The sequence below is a fragment of the Glandiceps talaboti genome, chromosome 20 (assembly GCF_964340395.1).
Source record: "Glandiceps talaboti chromosome 20, keGlaTala1.1, whole genome shotgun sequence".
NCBI lineage: Eukaryota > Metazoa > Hemichordata > Enteropneusta > Spengelidae > Glandiceps > Glandiceps talaboti.
This window is the reverse complement of record NC_135568.1, coordinates 15797160-15818304: the sequence shown is the minus strand read 5'-3', so window position 1 is coordinate 15818304 and position 21145 is coordinate 15797160. Positions and strand designations below refer to the sequence as shown.

The window sequence follows — 21145 nt, the reverse complement described above, 5'->3', positions numbered from 1 at the left end:
AGACGATTTTACTTTGAATGAATCTGTTTTGTTCCCCAAAATACAAAATTTTCTTTTTAAAAAAATTTCAAAATGAGAAATGGAAGAATTTTTGTCATGGTAGTAAACGCAGGCACTAAAATACAGTAAATAGTCAATATAGACAAACTGGCCTTGTATTCATAGCACTAAATACTGCTACACAGATTTGAACTTGACTTACTGTCTGAAACAATTATCGATTTTGAGCAATTTAGTTAGAAGGGGGGTGGGGGGTGGAGGTGAGGGGGAGTCGGAGGCCTAGGTATAAGAATTTAGTTTCATACCCATGTGCCGGATCCACCACAATAGCCCTAGGTTCATCTAAGTCTGTTCTTATAAGTGTTTTCCTATAGTGACCATTCAGTTTGGATACTTCTATCGTCTCTGTTCCTTTATCACACCAGTACAAATTCCTGGCAACCCAATCCACTGTCAGACCATCAGGATTACGCAGACCTAGTGTATGCAATCTCTGCGTGGAGAAAAAAAAATGGCCATGGTTAATAACGCCAATGGCAATGAAGCACAAACGATTCATAGCTGAGAATTCATATCATTATACCATGCACAAGGCAAGATATTGTCTTTGAACAGAAAATATGGATTATATACCCTGATCATTCAATGACAACATGTGCATATGTCACTGGCTCTGCGGTGTTCGAAATATCACTCAAAACGTTCCAAATCGCCATTATTTTTCTCGATTTTTCATGAATTGTGCTTGGGGAGGTATACATTATTCAGCCAGAAAATACTCATGACCTAAGGGTTTATAATTGTGTAGTACGGGAAAGTACACTGGCAAAATTGACTTTTTGTGACTAATATTTTGAGCACTGAATGGCATAGATGAGCACTGTCATAACATAGAACGACCCAAGTATAAATGCTATATTTTCTGTTGAAATGTATTCAACTTGGTTTGCATGTTGTGGTCTATCACAGAACTTACCTCTATTGTCCTATTAGTGTGATCAGAAGATGATTCCGATGGAAGTGGTAGCTTGGCTCGGCTGATGTTGCTTCGCTGACCAGTCACATCCGACCAATAGATGTAACCTTCCTGTACATCAAAATCTAACGCCACAGCATTCACTAGGTCACTCAAGACAACGTCGTACTGTTCGGCATTGCCATACAGGTCAGTTTTCCTGATGTAGTAGCGATTTGAGAAGAGTAGGTACGGTTCTTCGTTACTTTCATGTTTACAAGTATGGCCGTCGGCTTCAAGACGATACCCAGAAACGCAGAAACATCGATAACCAGATACAAAGTTGTGGCAAAGTTGACTGCAGGGTACGTCAACCTTACATTCATTAATGTCTGTAACAAGGAGAAGTGAAAATTTGAAAATTTTGTAGAATTCGATCTGATTAGCATATCGTCAAACTAAAATATGATCATCCAATCAACAGCTGTCTTGTTACCAAGATTTGAATATTATTACATCATTGCGTTGTTCAGCTAGGATTTTTCACATACCAATCAAATTTTGAATGATACTTAGATAGCTTCTGATTGGAGGATGATTACATTCAAATTAGTGATCACCCAATCAGCAGTTGATTTGATAACCAGATTTGCATATTACTACAATGATCACCTGGATTGAATTTTGTCAAACCAGAATATGCACCAACAAAATTTTTGAATGAGACAACTTATGATTGGAGGATAGTTGCATTCAAATTAGTCATCATCCAATCAAAGGTTGATAAACAGAATGATATGGATAATATACACTGGTCCACCTGGACTATTTCGCATTTACAGGAAATTATGATGTAATAAGTTGAAAAACAACCGTACGGTAATTTCAGTACCCTAGATAGTCATATATATTACATGAAAGTCCAAAAGTATGAAGCACCCATTCACAAAATTGTCTTTTTCTTCGTAAATTGTCGTTATAGTGACACTCAGCACAAAAATTAGGACAAACTGTTATCAATTTATCTAATTGCAAAACGTGTTATGCATATCAACAGAACACATGCACGCACACACACACACATACACACGTGCACATACTCGCACGTACACACACATGCATGCACATGCACACACACACACACACACGTAAACACACATGCATGCACACACACATGCATGCGCACACACATAAACATATAGAAAAACTATACAAACATGCAGACAGACTACCACACGGTGAACACAGAGACACACTTACAAAGACATATGACACACACACATACAATTAAGAGACATTGACAGTTTTCAAGGGACATCGTTAGCACTTTTTAAAAGCTTTTTTTTTCTTTACAGTTTCTCATTTTTTGTAATCTTAACAAACATTCTTAGTAAATCCAAACTCTTTCTGGTCCAATGACTTTTTGTTTCAATAATTTCATCTTAAAGTCATCACTGTGTGACTGCCATATATGTCATACTACTGTCAAAACACTTACCAACACAGGTTGCATTGTCCGTGTCAAGTTTAAGGCCTTGAGGACATGTACACTTGAAGCCTGGGTTTGTATCAGTGCAGGTGTGGCTACATCTAGCAATGTCTGGCCGCTCACACTCATTGATATTACAGCCTGTTTCATCGGAGTCATCAGAACAGTTGCTCGTACCATCGCAGACCACAGCGCTGGATATGCACTGACCATTTGCACAAGTAAACTGGTCAGACTGGCATGTAATGTGTCCTGAAATGTATAATGTATGCCATAGTTTAACCCAGCTATACACAAAGGGGACCTGGTAGGACAGATGTGAAGGATTCAATCCTAGTTACTTCTTATACAAAGTCTGCAAAAGACTGTACATTAAATGGGATGTCATTGTCGGCAAGCTTATCGCACAAACACTCGCAGAAATCCCGCAATAGGGAACTTGCAATCCAGACTGAGCATACTCAGACGCAAAGGACTATGGGATCATCTGTGGTTATTGTAACACCTAATCTGGAGTCAGGGTGACTATGAACTGATTATCTGTGGTTACAAACAATGTATCAACACTTTACAATACTAATTGAGTAGTATTTATTATCATATTTCCCATGATGCAACATTCAACATGGCGGGTTTGCAAGTTCCCTATTGGCAGAAACACATTGTAAGTGTCGTGGGGGCTTCTTTATAAGATTTCACAGTTGAATAAATTATCGAGGTACTATAGGTAGAAATAAATCTGATTGGATTTTTTTCTTTTTACGGTAATGTGGTAACTATAGGAACAAGGAGTTTCTGAGATAAGACATCTTGGAGGTGGTAAATGAGCTGATTCATCAAATGCTATAAATTCAACATCAAGAGAGATTGGGGCATGGAACGAATAAAGTCGGCTGATCATACCGCCACCTAGTGGTGAGATGTAGCTATAGAATGTATCATTCTGATGAGGACTGTCGACTAAGACAGATCATACCGCCACCTAGTGGTCAGCTGTAACTATGGAATTTGTCATTCTGATGAGGATCGTCAACCAAGACAGCTAGATCGTACTGCCACCTAGTGGTCAGCTGTAACTATGGAATTTGTCTGATGAGGATCGTCAACCAAGACAGCTAGATCATACTGCCACCTAGTGGTCAGCTGTAACTATGGAATCATTTCCTGTGTTTCGTTGTCATTATTAAAATTGTACTTACTGCAGTTGGGATTTTTAGGTGCCTCATCTGAGAAATCATGACAATCATTGTCACCGTCACACTGCCATTGACTCGGCACACATCGCCCGTTATCACAACGATACTGTGCGTCTTCACATTCCGGGAATTCACAGGTGAGAGGTTCATCTGAGTTGTCTCCACAGTCGTTGTCATGGTCACACACCCAAGACGTCTGAATACAACGTTCGTTGTTACATTGGTATTCACCTTCATCACAGTTTTGTGAATCTGTTAATAGGTAGTCACCAAAATGGCGGAAGTTAAAAAAAAACAAAAAAAAACAGCAAGACTGGTTTTATCTTAGCTGCATCAGTTCACCAAGTTTAATGTACCCAGAAAATCTAGTTATACAACATAACAAGCCCTCAATCAAAAACTTCATCCCCTAACTGGTGTGTTTTAAGGCAAAGGTCAAGATATGAAATGAAAGCTGACCTTTGGGGTATAGACATTTAAACAGAGTCATTGTTTATTCAACTTCTTGAGTTCACATAGAAAGAAAAATGGTGATCATTTCACCTTGAAAATGTCTGTCAAGGTCAAAGGTCAGTGTCTCAGTAGAAAGCTCATCATTGATATGAGGGTAGACACTTGAATGGTGTCCATATGTATCAAACTTTTGGAGAGTAACAGGCAAAATGTGCCTTTTATTACAAATATGGCAACCATTTTGCTATTCAGGTCAAGGTTGTGAAATTAAGTGACTTGCAAATCAAGACATTATTAAAATATCATCACTTGAAATGTTTGAATCAAAAAGCTATCAAGATATTCAAAATTTGGCTATTTGACCTTGAAGAAAACTGTCAGGGTCACAGGTCAGGGTCTTAAAAGTAAAAAAAATAAGCTCATATTTGATAATATAGGTGAAGATATTTGAATGGCGTCACAACATATTATACCTCAACGTTATGATGCATATTGTGAAATTTATCAACAAATATGGCTGCCATTCAGCCATATTTGATTCGATAGTAAAACAAAGTGGGGTTCATATGTCTCACATAGTAATATTAGTATGTTACCTGTCTGCCAGGTTTAGTTGAAGTTGGTGCATGCCAGAGAATGCACACACAGATGGATGGACGGACGGACGGACAGACAGACATGTCAAAGTACGAGTCCTCTCCGGGCAGTGCCCACTGGGGACTAAAATACTGCCAATGGCACCGTACACAACAGAAATCTAATATCTGACATTCCATCGGTTTGCACATGAGAAATCACCACTCACCACATCCTTGCTCAGGGTGTTCATCAGTAGCATCACCACAATCGTTGTCACCATCACAAACCCAAGTTAACGGGATACAGCGACGAGCTTCAACGCAACGGAAATGATCGGCACTGCACGTGACAGTGCTACAATGATGCCTTTCACCATCCTCGTCTGAGTTATCACCACAGTCATCATCATTATCGCAAATCCAGCGACTCGGAATACAGCGGTTGTTGTCGCAAGGAAACTGGTCATCGGTGCACTCAAAGTGGCAATCATCTGGTTCATCGCTTCCGTCGGAACAATCACTGTCACGATCGCACTTCCACGACTGTGGGATACAATCCCCATTTGCGCATTGGTAATAGTTCTCCTGACAAGGTGATACAGATACTGGAGCTGCAAGAAAGAAGAGATACAAACTTTTAGTAGGAATATACACACACAAAAAAGTCGCAGTGTACTCAAAATTGCTGTTATATTCACAAAACAGACATTAAAGTTTCACAAGCTACTTGAGTTTATATGCTTACTTCAAAACACCTTTTATTTACTATACATGTACTCTAAGATAGTGTAAATATCAATGCATACCTTCTATGACATCACAATTTCTGTCCTGGCATTCTTAAAACTGTTGATTGCATAGTAAGAAGTTGCTGTACATTCTCTCATTTACGATACCATGTATGCACGTTTGAGTAACTTAACATATATTTACTAAAATAATCACTGATTGGGTCATTTTCTCTGCATAAGATAACATTATACAATATGTACCAATCTAAAGAGACCTTATAAATGACAAGATAAATGATCAGCCGAATTGTCAGCCTGTTGTAATTTGCATAAGAATGGCTTGACAATTTGATTGGCTGTGGGACACTGAAAGAACAGTCCAATCAATTGGCTGTGAGACACCTAAACAGTTGACCATGCAAGGCATGCACTGAATGAATTCAATCCTGCAGTAATTAACTTACTTGCAGTTGAACAGCCTCTCTCATCTGAATCATCTCCGCAGTCGTTTTCACCGTCACATTTCCATTCCTCCAGGATACAAATAGTAGTAGTTTCACAGTTGACAAAGACTGGAATATCAGTGCTGCCAATGGGGATGACAAATCCTGGTGGTCTGAAATTGGTGCAGTTCACTGCATCTATACAACAAAACCACATCAAATTACATATACAGCGAACTTCACAATACTGTGCAACTTTTCAGTTTGATACAACCATGCAGGAAAGTGGACATGCCACACTTTAAGATAGCAAGATTGAATGAGTACAGTTTCTTGCTACATTTTGTCAAAGTGAAATGAACTATACATGCCATCATACAGACATCAAATGAACACCGCAAAGGATATTTTACGCACCCTTCATCAGATATTCGATACTAAGAAAAACATTGGTGCCTGAATGTCTGCATGGAGTTGCAATCATTTAAATGGTTTACTTCATTTAGACTAAATTTTGAAAAAAAAATGTGATCTTGCTATTGAAGTGTGACATATGCAGTTTCTTATTGGTTTCTGCATAGTTGTATCAAACAGAAAGCTGCATGGTATTGACATTGACTTTAATTTTAGTTCTCAACTCCTGCATTCTAATCTGACTGCACACACAACTCCTGAGGGCAGTATTTAAAGTAGGTAAAATCTATCCTCACATGAGGAATGAGGGTTAAAATCACACGACAGTACATGAAGCAGTCAACAAAGTATGGCTAAAAAAGTTCCAAGTAATTACATCATTTGGAAACAAAACAAGGAATAATGTTTGTTTTAAATGGTTGAGAACCAACTTTTGTTCTAAATCATTGAAAAATTATGTGGGTTTTTTTTCAGAAGATACAAGGTTCAATCCATCATGGCCTTCACTCCAGGTCCAATAGCTTCCTCTGAACAGCACTTCTCGTGGCCAAACTATCAAATCTTTTGTTTTTCTGATAATTTGCAATATGGCGTATTATAGTCAGATTTCCTTTAATCATTTCTTTATTTTCATTAGAGAGAAATTGACTTGAAATTTGTTGCTTTGTAAGTAAAAAATATTATTGACAAGTTTAAACTCACCACAACCGATTTCATCCGAGGCATCTGAACAATCTATATCTCTATCACATCGGAACTGATGATGAATACAACGACCATTGTCACAGCGGTATTCATCAGATTCACATTCAATTACACCTGAAAACAGAAGATCAATTTAAAATCAAGACCTGAATTTCAAAACACATCTTTATACAGACTGAACAAATGTCTACAGACAGATTTGAACTGTTGTCTCTACCAAGCTATGCTGACACTAAACATTGTAGGGTGCCCTCTACAGGCAGGTTAGTGCACTGCATTCATTTGTTGTTGTTGCTTTCCTCCAGCCTAATTTCTCCCCTAGAACTACTGTGAACTACCTACTAACAGCAAGTTTCTCTATTAATCACAGTGTAATCTTTCACTCCCTGATGTTTACTTAGTGTACATTTCACCAGTGGAGTTTTAAGTAGTCTTCAGGATAGCGACACTGTGGGATATCTATTAAATCTGGTATAATAAACAAAGTCAGTAAAGCTGTATTGTGTTCTAGTTGCTAATTTAACATCAAATGTTGGAGTTGTTTGTTTACCCTCTGAGTGAAATGAACAAGTGTATGTGTTTCATATTACTTGTGTAGTGACTAGCCAGCCTTGGTCTTATCAACAATTTGTTTACAATTAACCACCAGGGAGTGAAAGATTACACTGTGATCAATAGAGAAATTTGCTGATAGTACTAGTAGGTAGTTTTAGCATAGCTTGAGACAGAGATACAGTTGGTCGAAGATTACTGTATAGTGAGTTAAGAAAAGAATGAATGGAATGGGTTGAAGTGCAAGTTGAAGGGCAAATGGAGCGACAGCTGATAGACAGCAATGAACAAATGTTTGAATTAAGATTCATGGACATGAAAATATTCACTAAAAACACACTTATAACAAGTGACAGGCAAGCATTTACAAATAGAACTTGTTACAAACAGGGAAAGTAAACACCTGAATTGGATTAATAGCACTCAGCACAGCATGTTGGAAGTACAAAGACTTATAGAACATTCCATCATTTGATAAGAACAGTTTTGTGAACAGTTAATCGATTCACAGACTGAGGAATTTCCATGCATGTACATGTAAAGAAGTCAAGAAAACTGTTCTAGTCATTTCATACATGTCTCTACTTCCAACATGCTGTGCCAAGTGTTATTACAATTGTCCTTTGTACAATTGACTGTGAGGGCGCTGTTCTTCCTCTCTGTGTGTCCCTGGGGGTATTACCTTTGCTATGTTACTACTGGTGCATAAAGCACTGCTGTGTACTACACTGGAAATGATGGGGATTGCAAGTCTACATATCAATATCACTATAAGTTGTATAGTCTTGCTTTGGGTTAGAGTGTGTGTGTGTGTGTGTGTGTGTGTGTGTGTGTGTGTGTGTGTGTGTGTGTGTGTGTGTGTGTGTGTGTGTGTACATGTGCGTGTGCATGAGTGTATTTATTTACTTTCTATGTTTGTAACAAGTTCTGTTGATAAATGTTTGCCTGTCACTGGTTGTTTTTCCAATGGCTTCCTCTGTTTCCAGTTCAGAAACAAAGGACTGTACTGGTCACCATCAAAGGGCTACCAATTTGAATAAAATGCTAGCCCATTGGGACAACCAAGGGTGAAAAAGAGGGAATTTTGAGGCCTACAAAATAAACAAAATTTTAGTACGATTGCAATTTTTTACCATATACGTACAATTTATGATGGGGAATTCAAAATATCAAATATGTTGTGTCAGTTAAAATAATGATGGAGGCATATTACACTAAGAATGATTGCATGGCCATGAATGTTTAGTTTATGAAATTCTGCACAGTTGTTAGAAACTGCACTTACATGTAGCTGTAGCAGGAGTGTTCTTTTTACAATTATTATACAATCAACACTATATTCACTGAAAATTTTTACAGTGCCGATGACTATTACATAATATGTACCTGAAATTACTTGCACTTCTGCACAAGCATACTAGTGGTAATTTCACTGCATTGCAATACCGAAAACAATATTGTATGCAAATGATATACAAATGAGGGTGCAGTCGTTAGCTACACACGAAATCGCGAGATCACACTGTATGATTTTTATGAAGTTTGCTGTTTCAAATAAACATATGTAATAATAATAGAAACCCATGCCATGTGAGTTCCAGTGTGGCTACTCGGGTATTTCATGAGTGCGTGCAGTGTTTTCTGCTGCACTTTCACTCGTTATGTTTGTGGAAGTGTGTGCACAGAGAACACTGAAAGCACTCGTGCAAATACCCCGAGTACTCCACACTTGCATTTGCGTATCATGGGGTTCTGTCATTAGACATTCAGACATTGATTGATTAGGGGTTGATTGTATCCATGCATAATTAATACAGCGAGGTTTGAAAGCGTGATCGCACTAGGGTGCTCATTTTGGGTGCGTACCACAAAATCAATTTGATTAGATTTATTGTACAATATGTATACAGATACGTCAATATGTTTATGCAGCTGGTGATTCAATTCTATTCAACTCATCACATCTAACAAAACAGATACAAAACGTACTCTTGGATCAATTGACGCTAGTGCAGCTTTAAGCCAACAACTATTCATGCCATTAGTCTCAATTACCCAGCCTCACACCACTGGGGGCTCTGCCTATAACACCACCCTAAATGAGACTCTGGGGAAATGAGATTCCAATTCGCCTGCACAGGAAGTAGCTTCTAGAGCAGTGCATGCTGGGGAATACTTCATGTCCAACATTGTAGACTAAATGATTCAGGTACTTTCATGACAAGTTATCACTTTTCAAGCTAGTGCTACATTTTAATTACAACAAACAGGCCTCGTAAGCCCATTTTTATGACTTGGAAGAAATGTACTGTGTGAGTCCCAGGCGGGGTAGTTGAAATATTGTTTCCCCGGATTCTCGTCTGGGTAATCTCGTAGAAGAGCCCCAAGCAGTGAGAGTCTGGGTAACCGAGACTATTCATGTCATCGGATTAGTAAGTGTGGGTGTACATTACATATATATCAGAGTGTGAATAGTACAGTTAGAATTAGAAACACACTACCAACTTACTGCTATCTGTAGCCATAAAGACATATCAGTTAAAACCAGTGCCAAAAAGAGAAAAGATCACACAATGTTACATACACACACAAGCAATATAGTAGTCTAGTTGGATAGATTGTGAGCAGAGTTAGGGGGTATGGAAGGATATAGATATCACATTAGGTGGTCTGAACAAGGACTAACAATGCCTGCTCTCAGTTACTCAAACTCCTCATATTTTTTATTTGCCCCCCCCATGTTTCCAAAATGACTTCTACTGATTTTACTACAGAGGTCAAATTGAAGGTTACAGTGATTTTACTGGAGGTCAAATTGAAGGTCAGACTCTTCATTCAGCTATCTTGTTCAAATCACTTTGTCATACATAGCATTTTCCTCGTGCCTTGAGGAGGGGGGGGGGAAGGGGAGGGGAGGGGGTCAGAGGAGTCTGGGTAACTGAGATTATCATGTCCTGTCACTTAATTTAAATAAGGAAAGTTAAAAAAAACTTTTGTCATAATTAATCCATTGCTATTATTATTAAATAGTTTTGAGTGTGCTGGCATACACTATATGCATTCAGTGTAATTAATATGAAATGATCTACATTGTAAGTGGTAAAACTGAAAACAAGTTTACTTAATAAATTCAATGTCTATTATCATCGCTGGTTATTAATACTAGTGATCTTTACAGTTAAGGTTTCACCTTGGTATTGGGAAGAAAGGAAGGACACACACACACACACACACACACACACACACACACACACACACACACACACATACACACACACACACACAAACTCATGCATATACCTACATATTTACATACATAGTATTACATACATACATACATACATACATACATACATGCATGCATGCATACATACATACATACATACATACATACATACATACATACATACATACATACATACATAAAATTCATATATACATACATACATACATCCATACACCCATACATGCATGCAGTCATACATACATACATACATACATACATACATACATACATACATACATACATACATACACACATACACACACATACATGTGTGCACGCACACACGCACACACACACACACATACATACCCACACACTATCACTCTCCCTATATAACTTGATCAAAACCTGTGATAAGATTCCAAAAGTAGACAAAGTCTGAGATAACAAATTAAAAGCATACGTACCACATCCCACTTCATCACTATTGTCACCACAATCATTTTTACCATTGCACTGGAGTGTTGTACTGATACATCTACCATTGGAACATGACAGATAGTCTGGTCGACAGCTACGAGTTGCTGTAATGAAAACAAACTCTATGTAATGCACAAATATTGGCAGTTTCATTTGAAGAGTGGTCAAATACTGATGAAGAAAGACAACAACATAGAAATCCAATCGAATACAGCAAAAGTAATGCATTTTAATATTATAGTAGTCTAACTAACCAATCAGAAACCATCATAGTTACACAATAAACGATGAATGAGTTTTCTCAAACCAACCAATCAGAGATCAGCTTAGCAACAAGACCAAAGTCTGGTCTATCCAACCAATCGGACCTCACCTTAGTAACACAAGAACCAATGAATGAGTGCTAACCAACCAATCACAGATCAGCTACCGACAAGACCAAAAGCATCAATCCAATCAAAACACACCACAGTAACAGGATAGCCAATGAAAGAAGTTGTACTTACAGCAGTAGTGCACATCTTCATCACTCTCGTCTTCACATTCAGAGTAGTTATCGCAAGTATACTCATAGGGAATACAGGTTCCACTATTACATTCAAACTCTGTAGGAGAACATTCAATGCCTTCCAGGACACATCGTGTATTATCAACAAGCTGATAACCATCGGTAGTACAGTTACACAGTACATTGCCCCTCTCATCAGTATCACAGCGGGCGTGGATATCACAACCACCATTCAGTTTTCGGCATAAGTTTGACTCACCTGTGAAAAAAAAACCATAAAACATGATTACAGGAGAAATGAAGTTGCCTTGGTGTTTCACCCATGTGACATAACACAAAGACAATTTGACTCAAACCTAACCATCCACTATGTTCAGAAAGAATAAACTAATTGATTAATGTACTGTAACCTTTTTTTCATTATTTTGTAAACAACTTTCCAAACCTGACAATCCTAAACATTGACTCAATTTTCAAAAAGTGAGAAACAAGGAAGTAAAGATGCCACACACCATATTCTGGTTATTGGAAAAACAAAAGATTGTATAGTTTGGCCACTAGGAGTGCTGTTCAAAGGCAACAAAACTGAAGGTCATGACAGCTAAGTACTGTAGCCGCCTTTGAAGAAATCAACATTTCCAAGTATTACATGTAATGATTTATATTTCAGTGCTAAGAAAAACAAAAGATTTTTTAGTTTGGCCACGAGGAGTGCTGTTCAAAGGCAGCTTTTGCAACAAAAATGAAGGTCATGACAGCTGAATACTGAAGCTCTAACTTACAATCTTCAGTATCATTGGCTACTGCAATGATACCCATGGGTTGCTGGGCAATGCTTCCACGGAGAACTGTTACTTCTTCTCCCGTATACTTGTTAACTCTGATGACAGCCCTTCGCACCCAATCAGTCCAGAACAGATTCTCGCCATAGAGGGCCAGTCCGAACGGATGCACTGGCTCTGATTGTACTATGATCTAGGATGTGAAAGAAGATAAAACATGACATCAATTTTGGTTTTATTATCAGCAATCCAGGACTCCACATTTACAGGTCATCCTCTTCGCAATCTACTACAATTTTACTGTGACTACATTTCTATACTTAAGAGACGGACAATTAATATTTCGGTTTACTGAGATTGACATAAACTAAAACTATTAAATCTAACGTGTTGATGTAAGCTATTTGAACAATGTGCAGCACTTTCTAAGGTTCATTCTGATTGGTTAGAAAACAAAGGAAACAAGCACATCTGTTGACTGTATTGTTAATGAGTGATAAAAGTATATCCAATCAGTGGCAACCTTGTAAAAGCTTCACATCACCCCTATCCAATCAGTGGCAACCTTGTAATAGCTTCACATCACCTCTATCCAATCAGTGATAACCATGTAATAGCATCACATCACCTCTATCCAATCAGTGATAACCTTGTAATAGCATCACATCACCTCTATCCAATCAGTGATAACCTTGTAATAGCTTCACATCACCTCTATCCAATCAGTGATAACCTTGTAATAGCTTCACATCACCTCTATCCAATCAGTGATAACCTTGTAATAGCTTCACATCACCTCTATCCAATCAGTGATAACCTTGTAATAGCTTCACATCACCTCTATCCAATCAGTGATAACCTTGTAATAGCTTCACATCACCTCTATCCAATCAGTGACAACCTTGTAATAGCTTCACATCACCTCTATCCAATCAGTGATAACCTTGTAATAGCTTCACATCGCCCCACTGAATGGATATTTGTTTAATTATACTCTCAGTAGGGTGGTGTTTCTGATGACTTCCTTCATCCACAGGGGCTTGAAATTGGCCATATTAGTTTGCAATTTTTTGTTACTTGTGTACTGTTTACTTTTTAAACAGTACACTTACTTTTTTTTTACAAAGATTTCTTTTTTGTTTCCTTTTTTTTGTGTGCTTTTTAAAAAACATTTTTTCCTTACAAGGTGCCATGTAATAAACTGATGATTTGAAAAGCTGGGTTTTCTTTAAAATCAATTTTAACCTCTTCTTTTGCTGGTTTTAATAAACCAGCTTTACTCGACTACCGAACTGTCCAGTTTACATCACACTGGACATAACCACACAACTTACTGGTATAGGTCTGTGAAAGGAGTCCCGTCTCTGACCAACACACTCAAATAGTTTAAACCTGACCACAAGAAATGACATCACTACTTACATGTCTCTCAGTACCATCTAGTTTACATCTCTCTATCTTGTCTAGTCTTGCATCTGACCAGTACAGTCTGCCTGCTTTATGATCAATAGCAAGTGAGTTAGGGGTCTCTATGTCGGTACTAATAATGGCGTGCACGTCAAAACCTCCCTGATATGCCCTCATTATGCTGGGAGACTCATCATTCCAATTGGTCCAATACATCCGTCTGTAACAAGGTCAAAGGTCACATGTCACATTAAATCATACCCAATCAAACCCCAATTCAAATAAACGAAGATCAAATTGATCACATCAAGGTATAAGAAATATATCATAAAACACTGCATTGATCTCAAAATAGCTAAATACACAGTTGTGATACTACAGTTTACAAAATTAATTAACTCCATTAGGAAGGCCATTGGCTTGTAAAGCAAATCAAACCTTATATTTGATATAAACACCATATTAAACAAATTGTGAAACCAGTTAAATCACAATGAATTTAACTGCTGGTTGCATGTGAACATGCAATGGAATCACTTTACTTAGGTGTTACTGGTTGTATTTGGACATGCAATGGAATCACTATATTTAGGTGTTACTGGTTGTATTTGGACATGCAATGGAATCACTTTACTTAAGTGTTACTGGATGTATTTGGACATGCAATGGAATCACTTTACTTAGGTGTTACTGGTTGTATTTGGACATGCAATGGAATCACTTTACTTAGGTGTTACTGGTTGTATTTGGACATGCAATGGAATCACTTTACTTAGGTGTTACTGGTTGTATTTGGACATGCAATGGAATCACTTTACTTAGGTGTTACTGGTTGTATTTGGACATGCAATGGAATCACTTTACTTGGGTGTTACTGGTTGTATTTGGACATGCAATGGAATCACTTTACTTAGGTGTTACTGGTTGTATTTGGACATACAATGGAATCACTTTACTTAGATGTTACTGGTTGTATTTGGACATGCAATGGAATAACTTTACTTGGGTGTTACTGGTTGTATTTGGACATGCAATGGAATCACTTTACTTGGGTGTTACTGGTTGTATTTGGACAAGCAATGGAATCACTTTACTTGGGTGTTACTGGTTGTATTTGGACAAGCAATGGAATCACTTTACTTGGGTGTTACTGGTTGTATTTGGACATGCAATGGAATCACTTTACTTGGGTGTTACTGGTTGTATGTGGCACACAGTGGAATCACTTTACTTAGGTGTTACTGGTTGTATGTGGCACACTGGAATCATTGTACTTAGGTGTTACCGGTTGTATGTGGCACACAGTGGAATCACTTTACTTAGGTGTTACTGGTTGTATGTGGCACACAGTGGAATCACTTTACTTGCAATGGGTGTTACAGTTTGTAAAATGTAGCCCATTTCATTATCGATAACATCTCACAATGAGTTAAAATGAAAAGAAAAGACCAACCCATCACAGACATCCAGTACAATGGCCCTAGGATGATCAGTTGTCTCCATTCTCACAACCACTTCTTTTTCGCTCTCCTCATAAACTCGGATTCTACAGATGGTGGAGTCGGAGTAACTTGTCCAGTAAATCTCTTTGAAGATGGGATCATAGGCCAAACCTTCAGCTGACCCAATACCTGTACACAAATCAAGAAATATGAGCCAATCTACTCATGTAACACTTTTAGGTAACTACCTGGGTAACCCACCCCAAAACATTTTTGAGAAAATCAAAAATCACTCGTATCAACAAATCTTAATATACGCCATCCAAGGCACATTCATGGTAAATATCAATCTAATCTGATCACAGTCAAAAATATGATTTTTGATTTAAAAAAAAGAAATTGCTAAAAATAGAAAATGGCTTGTATCAACTTGTATGAACAAATCTGAATAGATTCACCCCAAGGTACATGCACACAAAATATCAAAGCAATCTGACAGTGGAGTTAAAAGGGAGAGTTACCCTTTCTCACAACACAGCTAACATATATGGTATATTCTGGCACGGTCATTGTTGGCTGAGCATGAGTTTTGGAATTCTGCCTCGAAAGGCAAATAACGTAAAATTGTGGAGGACAGCTCATTGTGGAAGATATAGAATTATAGAAAAAATTGGTCCTGGTCACATCAATAGAATGATCCTATATGTAATCCTTATAGCTCCACTGATAAGATGTAAAAACCTGGGACTGAATTATGGGTCTTTAACACTGCAGATATTACACAAAGCTGATACAATTATATGGTGCATGATCACTGCCATTATATTTTACGGTCTCATGTAAAAATCTGGGATTGAATTATTGGCCTTTAACACTGGTGATATTACACATACCTGATACAATGACTTGGTGATCACTGCCATTATACCTGACCATCTGATGTGAAAAACCTAGGGACTGAACTATGGGCCTTTAACACTGGTGATATTACACATACCTGATACAATGACTTGGTGATCACTGCCATTATACCTGACCATCTGTATGTCACCTTGTTGTATATCGGTGTAAAAGATACGCCGATTGACGTGATCAAAAGCTAGTCCAATAACGTTACGGATGTTATCCTCGTCTTTAATTTCTGGGTTGGGTTGGTTCGGGTTGTTTTCATCAAATAAGTCGATGCTTTTGATAATGTTTCTTTCAGAGTACAATAAGAAAGCATCATAGGCTGTGAAAACAAACAAAAATCAGACATCTTAAAAGTGTCGTATGTTGGATATTATACCCAATATTTTTCTTCAGTCAGCCAAAGAAAATACAAGCAACCTAAGGGGCCCTTACTTGTCTAGCGACTCATAGTGACAACCCTTAGGTCACAAGTATTTTCCAGCTGAATGAAGAAAAATATTGGAGAATAATATAATTATACCATCGCCAGTAATATCAAAGAAAAATCAGAGAAATTAATGGCAATTTTGAACGTTTTGATATTTCGAACATAGTAGAACCATCGACATAGACACGCATTGTCATGACGTAGATACGCGCTGTAATGACATAGATACGCGCTGTCGTGATATTGAACAACCAGAGTATATACTGGGTATTCCATATTTTTTTGTTGAATCTGGCTCATGGATGTTATAATAGAGGACTAAGTTTGGAAGCAATTTTCATTCAAACTTGACACAAAGACGATGGCCTTCTACTCTTCACTGTTGTTCATGACATTATGAATAACTGCCATATTTGTCATCACAAAATCACCATTACCTTTTAATGTATTACAATTTCTAAATTTCTGATTTTGAGATGTAACTGCAGTTAAATGTAACTTTCACAACAAATATGGCACATATTTGTTGTGAAAGTTACATTTTCAAAGTTTTACCTTCTAACATTTGACAATTCCTCAATTTCTGATATCTAAATATGGCTTTGCAAAATATGTACTGACAGATACACAGACACACACATCCCACTGTAATAGCCCCCTTTGTGGATTGGAGTGACATAAACCTTACATGTATATTTGGAGCAAATACATGAAAACGCCTAGTGTGTATATATGTACAGAAAGCTACCTTGCCTGCATACGGTAATACTAATAGCACTGTTCGTGGCTTAGTGACATCCGCCCTCTATGGCATCTTTTGGAAATGTGTCAGTCTACTTTACTGAGCTGAGGTAGCCAATGTTGGCTACCCTAATTAACAACAGTAGAGTGAATGTTAAATAAGGCGTAATAAAAAATTGTGTGTTTCCGATTATGCTCAATTTTAGAATAGGTAGGGCAGGTAGATTTTGTATTTTCTTTATTTTACTTTTTTTTCATGTGAGTGTCTAACTTCAGGTAGTTATGTGTTCTGTTGTTTTCCATATGCTCTCTGTCTTATTGGTTTCTTCCAATCAGATGTACAGCCATTACAGATTGGAAGAACAGTTTTATATTGTCTTTTTAAGTTCATGTCAGTTTCCTGTCTACTATTTCTCACAAGACTTCACAATTTTCGCAATTTTGTTTTATTTTTTCTCGAATGTGTAAAAAAAAATGTTTAGGGTCTGCAGCAAAAACTAGCTGGGGTCTGGTAACCTGAACCAAACAATTTTTTTGTTTGTTCTAATCTTGGGTCTCACCTTCACATTTGAGTCCATCTTCAGCAAGTTGACCATGTGCACACTGGCATTTCTTTTGATTATTACCCATATAAAAACACAGTTGTTCACAACCGCCATTTGCAGTAGCACACAGATTAGTACCTACAGGGGGATAAAGAAATGATTTGTTTGTTATTAGTTGAATGTTCAATCGTTAAAAGGTACAATCTGATTGGTTTATACACTAGAGCCTTGAATGGTAGTCTGCAAAATATGAAGTCTTTACAAGGCTTATCCTGATTGGTTTATACACTAGAGCCTTGAATGGTAGTCTGCAAAATATGAAGTCTTTACAAGGCTTATCCTGATTGGTTGATACACTAGAACCTTGAATGGCAGTCTGCAAAATATGAAGTCTTTACAAGGCTTATCCTGATTGGTTGATACACTAAAGCCTTGGATGGCAGTCTCGGCAGTACAACTTGTGAACTGTGCAGTCTTTACAAGGTTTCTTCTGATTGGTTGTTTAAAATAACCTACCACCTGTATTTCATCAATTTTATTCACAGTGCAAAGTTCAGCATAGGACATGACATTGCAAATTCCGTTTGGTCATATAACAGTACCAGGTGTGATATATCACGAGGTAATCAATTCGGAGAGTTTTTCTCATTAAATCACAGTTCTGCCATGGTGTGCGAGTTTAAGTCATAACCCCACTCACCCCCCCCCCCCCATCTACTATAGCAACAATTCTTCTTTTTTCTAAGTTTGACAATTTTTAAAAGAAATATTTGTATTTAAGGGTACAAACATCCATTAAAGGTAAAATCAAGTTTGTAGGATGAGAGCTAAAATGGCACAAAACCATCACTTTGATTTATTACAATCAGCTCAGTAGTTTTTGAGTTATCATGTTGACAGACAGACACACACACACATACACACACAGACTTTCAGGCAATATATTCTTATTTGATGTTCATATGGTTATAACAGCAATTGAAATAGACATGGTTGCTTACCTTGTTGTCTGTTAGCATTGTACACATGTACATCCTTCACCAGCATTCCTATGTTGTCTCTCATCGTAATCACGTCTGTGCCATTGTCTTTTCTAGCTCGGTAAATAGCACCTTGGTCTTTAGTCCTACAGATAGATTGGCAACATTTTACAAAATAATCTTTATTGGGCAAAATTATGTGTTGAATGGTCAACACTCTCACTGAGTAACAGTTGTGGAATAGGCTACCACAAGAACTCCATTGTCCTTACAAATGTTTTTATAAGGTAATAGTGCACCACTCAAAGACCAATAGCGGTAAAAAAAAAAAAAAAAAAAAGAGCTTAAATTTGGTGTTTCTTGGCAACTGAGTAAAAAGTATGTGATGTGAAATCATGAAACGGCTCTCTGGAACCCAACATTTTTGACAATATCTTTATTTCCTGGCGTAGTGTTCCCCTTTAAACAACAGTTGTTGTATTCTACACTTACCTGTCAGACCAATAAATGAAATCTTGGTATACAGTTATAGAAAATGGATCTTGATGTCCAATATTAATGACTATCCTACTGTTACCATCCAAATCGGATCTCTCTATCCTGTCATGGCGGGCATCGCACCAATACAGGAGGTTCTCTTCATAGTCAATAGCCAGGCCATTTGGCCAGTAAATATCAGTTGTTAAGATCACTTCACGCTCTGATCCATCTAACCGAGCCCGCTCAATTTTACCGTCTGCTCCCCAGTCAGCCCAAAATATGTGTCTGTTAAAAAATACACATCAATATAACTTTTAAATTTAAGATTTACAAAAATCGTGCAAGTCAATGTGTCGTAACAACATAACATTAGATATGGGCAGGTTTAACAAACCTTTCTACCTGCAACAACTAATTACCACAATAGGCCTTTCCAAAAGCCACCGTTATTACCGACTTGGTGTAATCGGTCACATGGAACAACAACACTTTTAGTTTGTCTCTATCTTAGTTTACAGATTGTTTATTTTCCGTAGTATTAAAAAGAGTGAGTGACTTACCCATGCACTGGATGTACAACAATAGCTCTGGGTTTGTCCATGTCTGTGTCAATTAGAACATATCGATAACTACCGTCCAATCTAGCTACCTCTATTACATCCAATTGTTGATCTGTCCAGTAGATTTGTTCTGATGGAGAACAGAGTAAACATCATTTTACACATGACAATGAATGGTCAGTTTGTTCTGATGGAGTACATACAACAATGAACGTTCATGGACTCTGGCTTAATCCTTTAGTAATGTAAATTTCTGTTCACAGAGTCAAAAAAAATTCTTGGAAGTGAATTCCCAACTCTTTGAGTAGAAATGTTCGTTACTGATCATTTCATATCATTATAATGCACACTATGTATTTATTCTGATGGTAGGATATTCAGGAATGGATGATTAGCAATGAAAAAAGAGCGCCACCAAAGGTGACAGTATAGATACATGGACCATTCCATTTTTTTTCACTGAGGAACATGATTTGATTTACTACCTTTTTCCATATATGGTGTCCACTGAGGAAAATAAACAGCACTCACCCTATGTAGAAAGGGTGAGTTCTTTATCATACCATAAGGAAAACCTATCTACTACATTTTTCCATATATGGTGTCCACTGAGGAAAATAATTAATATCAACCATATATAGAAATGCCAAATTCTGTATCATACCATATAAGGAGATCTGACTTACTGGAAATCCAATCAACAGCAAGGCCTTCAACTCTTCCAAGTCCATTGGTCAAAATATCTTCCCTGGCAGTTAGATCTCTTTTAATTCTATGAATAGTACTCAGCATGGTATCAGTCCAGTAGATATAATCTTCAGCTGATAGACAAAACAAAAGATGAAATTAGTCATATATTAATTTTCGTAGACTAAAGTTAGTCTTGTGCTGTCTGTATCAATATTAGCCTCTAGGGTAAACCCATCAAACACCAGGTACAGATAGCCAATCAGAAGGCTAGAAAATCCAGTCAATCAGAAAGTTAGTTTAAGCTAACCAATCAGATGGCTAGTAAAGCTAACAAATCAGAAGCTAGTATGTTTAACCAATCAGATGGCTATTAAAGCTAACCAATCAGACAGCTAGTTCAACTAGCCAATCTCATGACAGGTCTGAGACAGTCAAACTGACAGATAATA

General features: G+C 37.5%; 1 protein-coding gene across 1 annotated transcript in view; it reads right to left on the bottom strand.

Moving 5' to 3' along the window:
- Nucleotides 1-21145, bottom strand: part of LOC144450844 (prolow-density lipoprotein receptor-related protein 1-like) — an 87285-nt gene that overhangs the window by 37234 nt on the left and 28906 nt on the right. Inside the window, exons 28-45 of the mRNA XM_078141585.1 lie at nucleotides 20693-20827; nucleotides 20007-20136; nucleotides 19459-19731; nucleotides 18988-19112; nucleotides 18002-18124; nucleotides 16359-16592; nucleotides 15373-15550; nucleotides 13935-14139; nucleotides 12513-12705; nucleotides 11729-11989; nucleotides 11210-11326; nucleotides 6962-7078; nucleotides 5867-6043; nucleotides 4899-5282; nucleotides 3644-3892; nucleotides 2454-2696; nucleotides 977-1347; nucleotides 306-493 (exon numbers count right to left, since the gene is read on the bottom strand). Of these exons, the coding sequence (XP_077997711.1) occupies nucleotides 306-493; nucleotides 977-1347; nucleotides 2454-2696; nucleotides 3644-3892; nucleotides 4899-5282; nucleotides 5867-6043; nucleotides 6962-7078; nucleotides 11210-11326; nucleotides 11729-11989; nucleotides 12513-12705; nucleotides 13935-14139; nucleotides 15373-15550; nucleotides 16359-16592; nucleotides 18002-18124; nucleotides 18988-19112; nucleotides 19459-19731; nucleotides 20007-20136; nucleotides 20693-20827 (3703 nt within the window). The remainder of the gene's footprint in view (nucleotides 1-305; nucleotides 494-976; nucleotides 1348-2453; nucleotides 2697-3643; nucleotides 3893-4898; nucleotides 5283-5866; nucleotides 6044-6961; nucleotides 7079-11209; nucleotides 11327-11728; nucleotides 11990-12512; nucleotides 12706-13934; nucleotides 14140-15372; nucleotides 15551-16358; nucleotides 16593-18001; nucleotides 18125-18987; nucleotides 19113-19458; nucleotides 19732-20006; nucleotides 20137-20692; nucleotides 20828-21145) is intronic.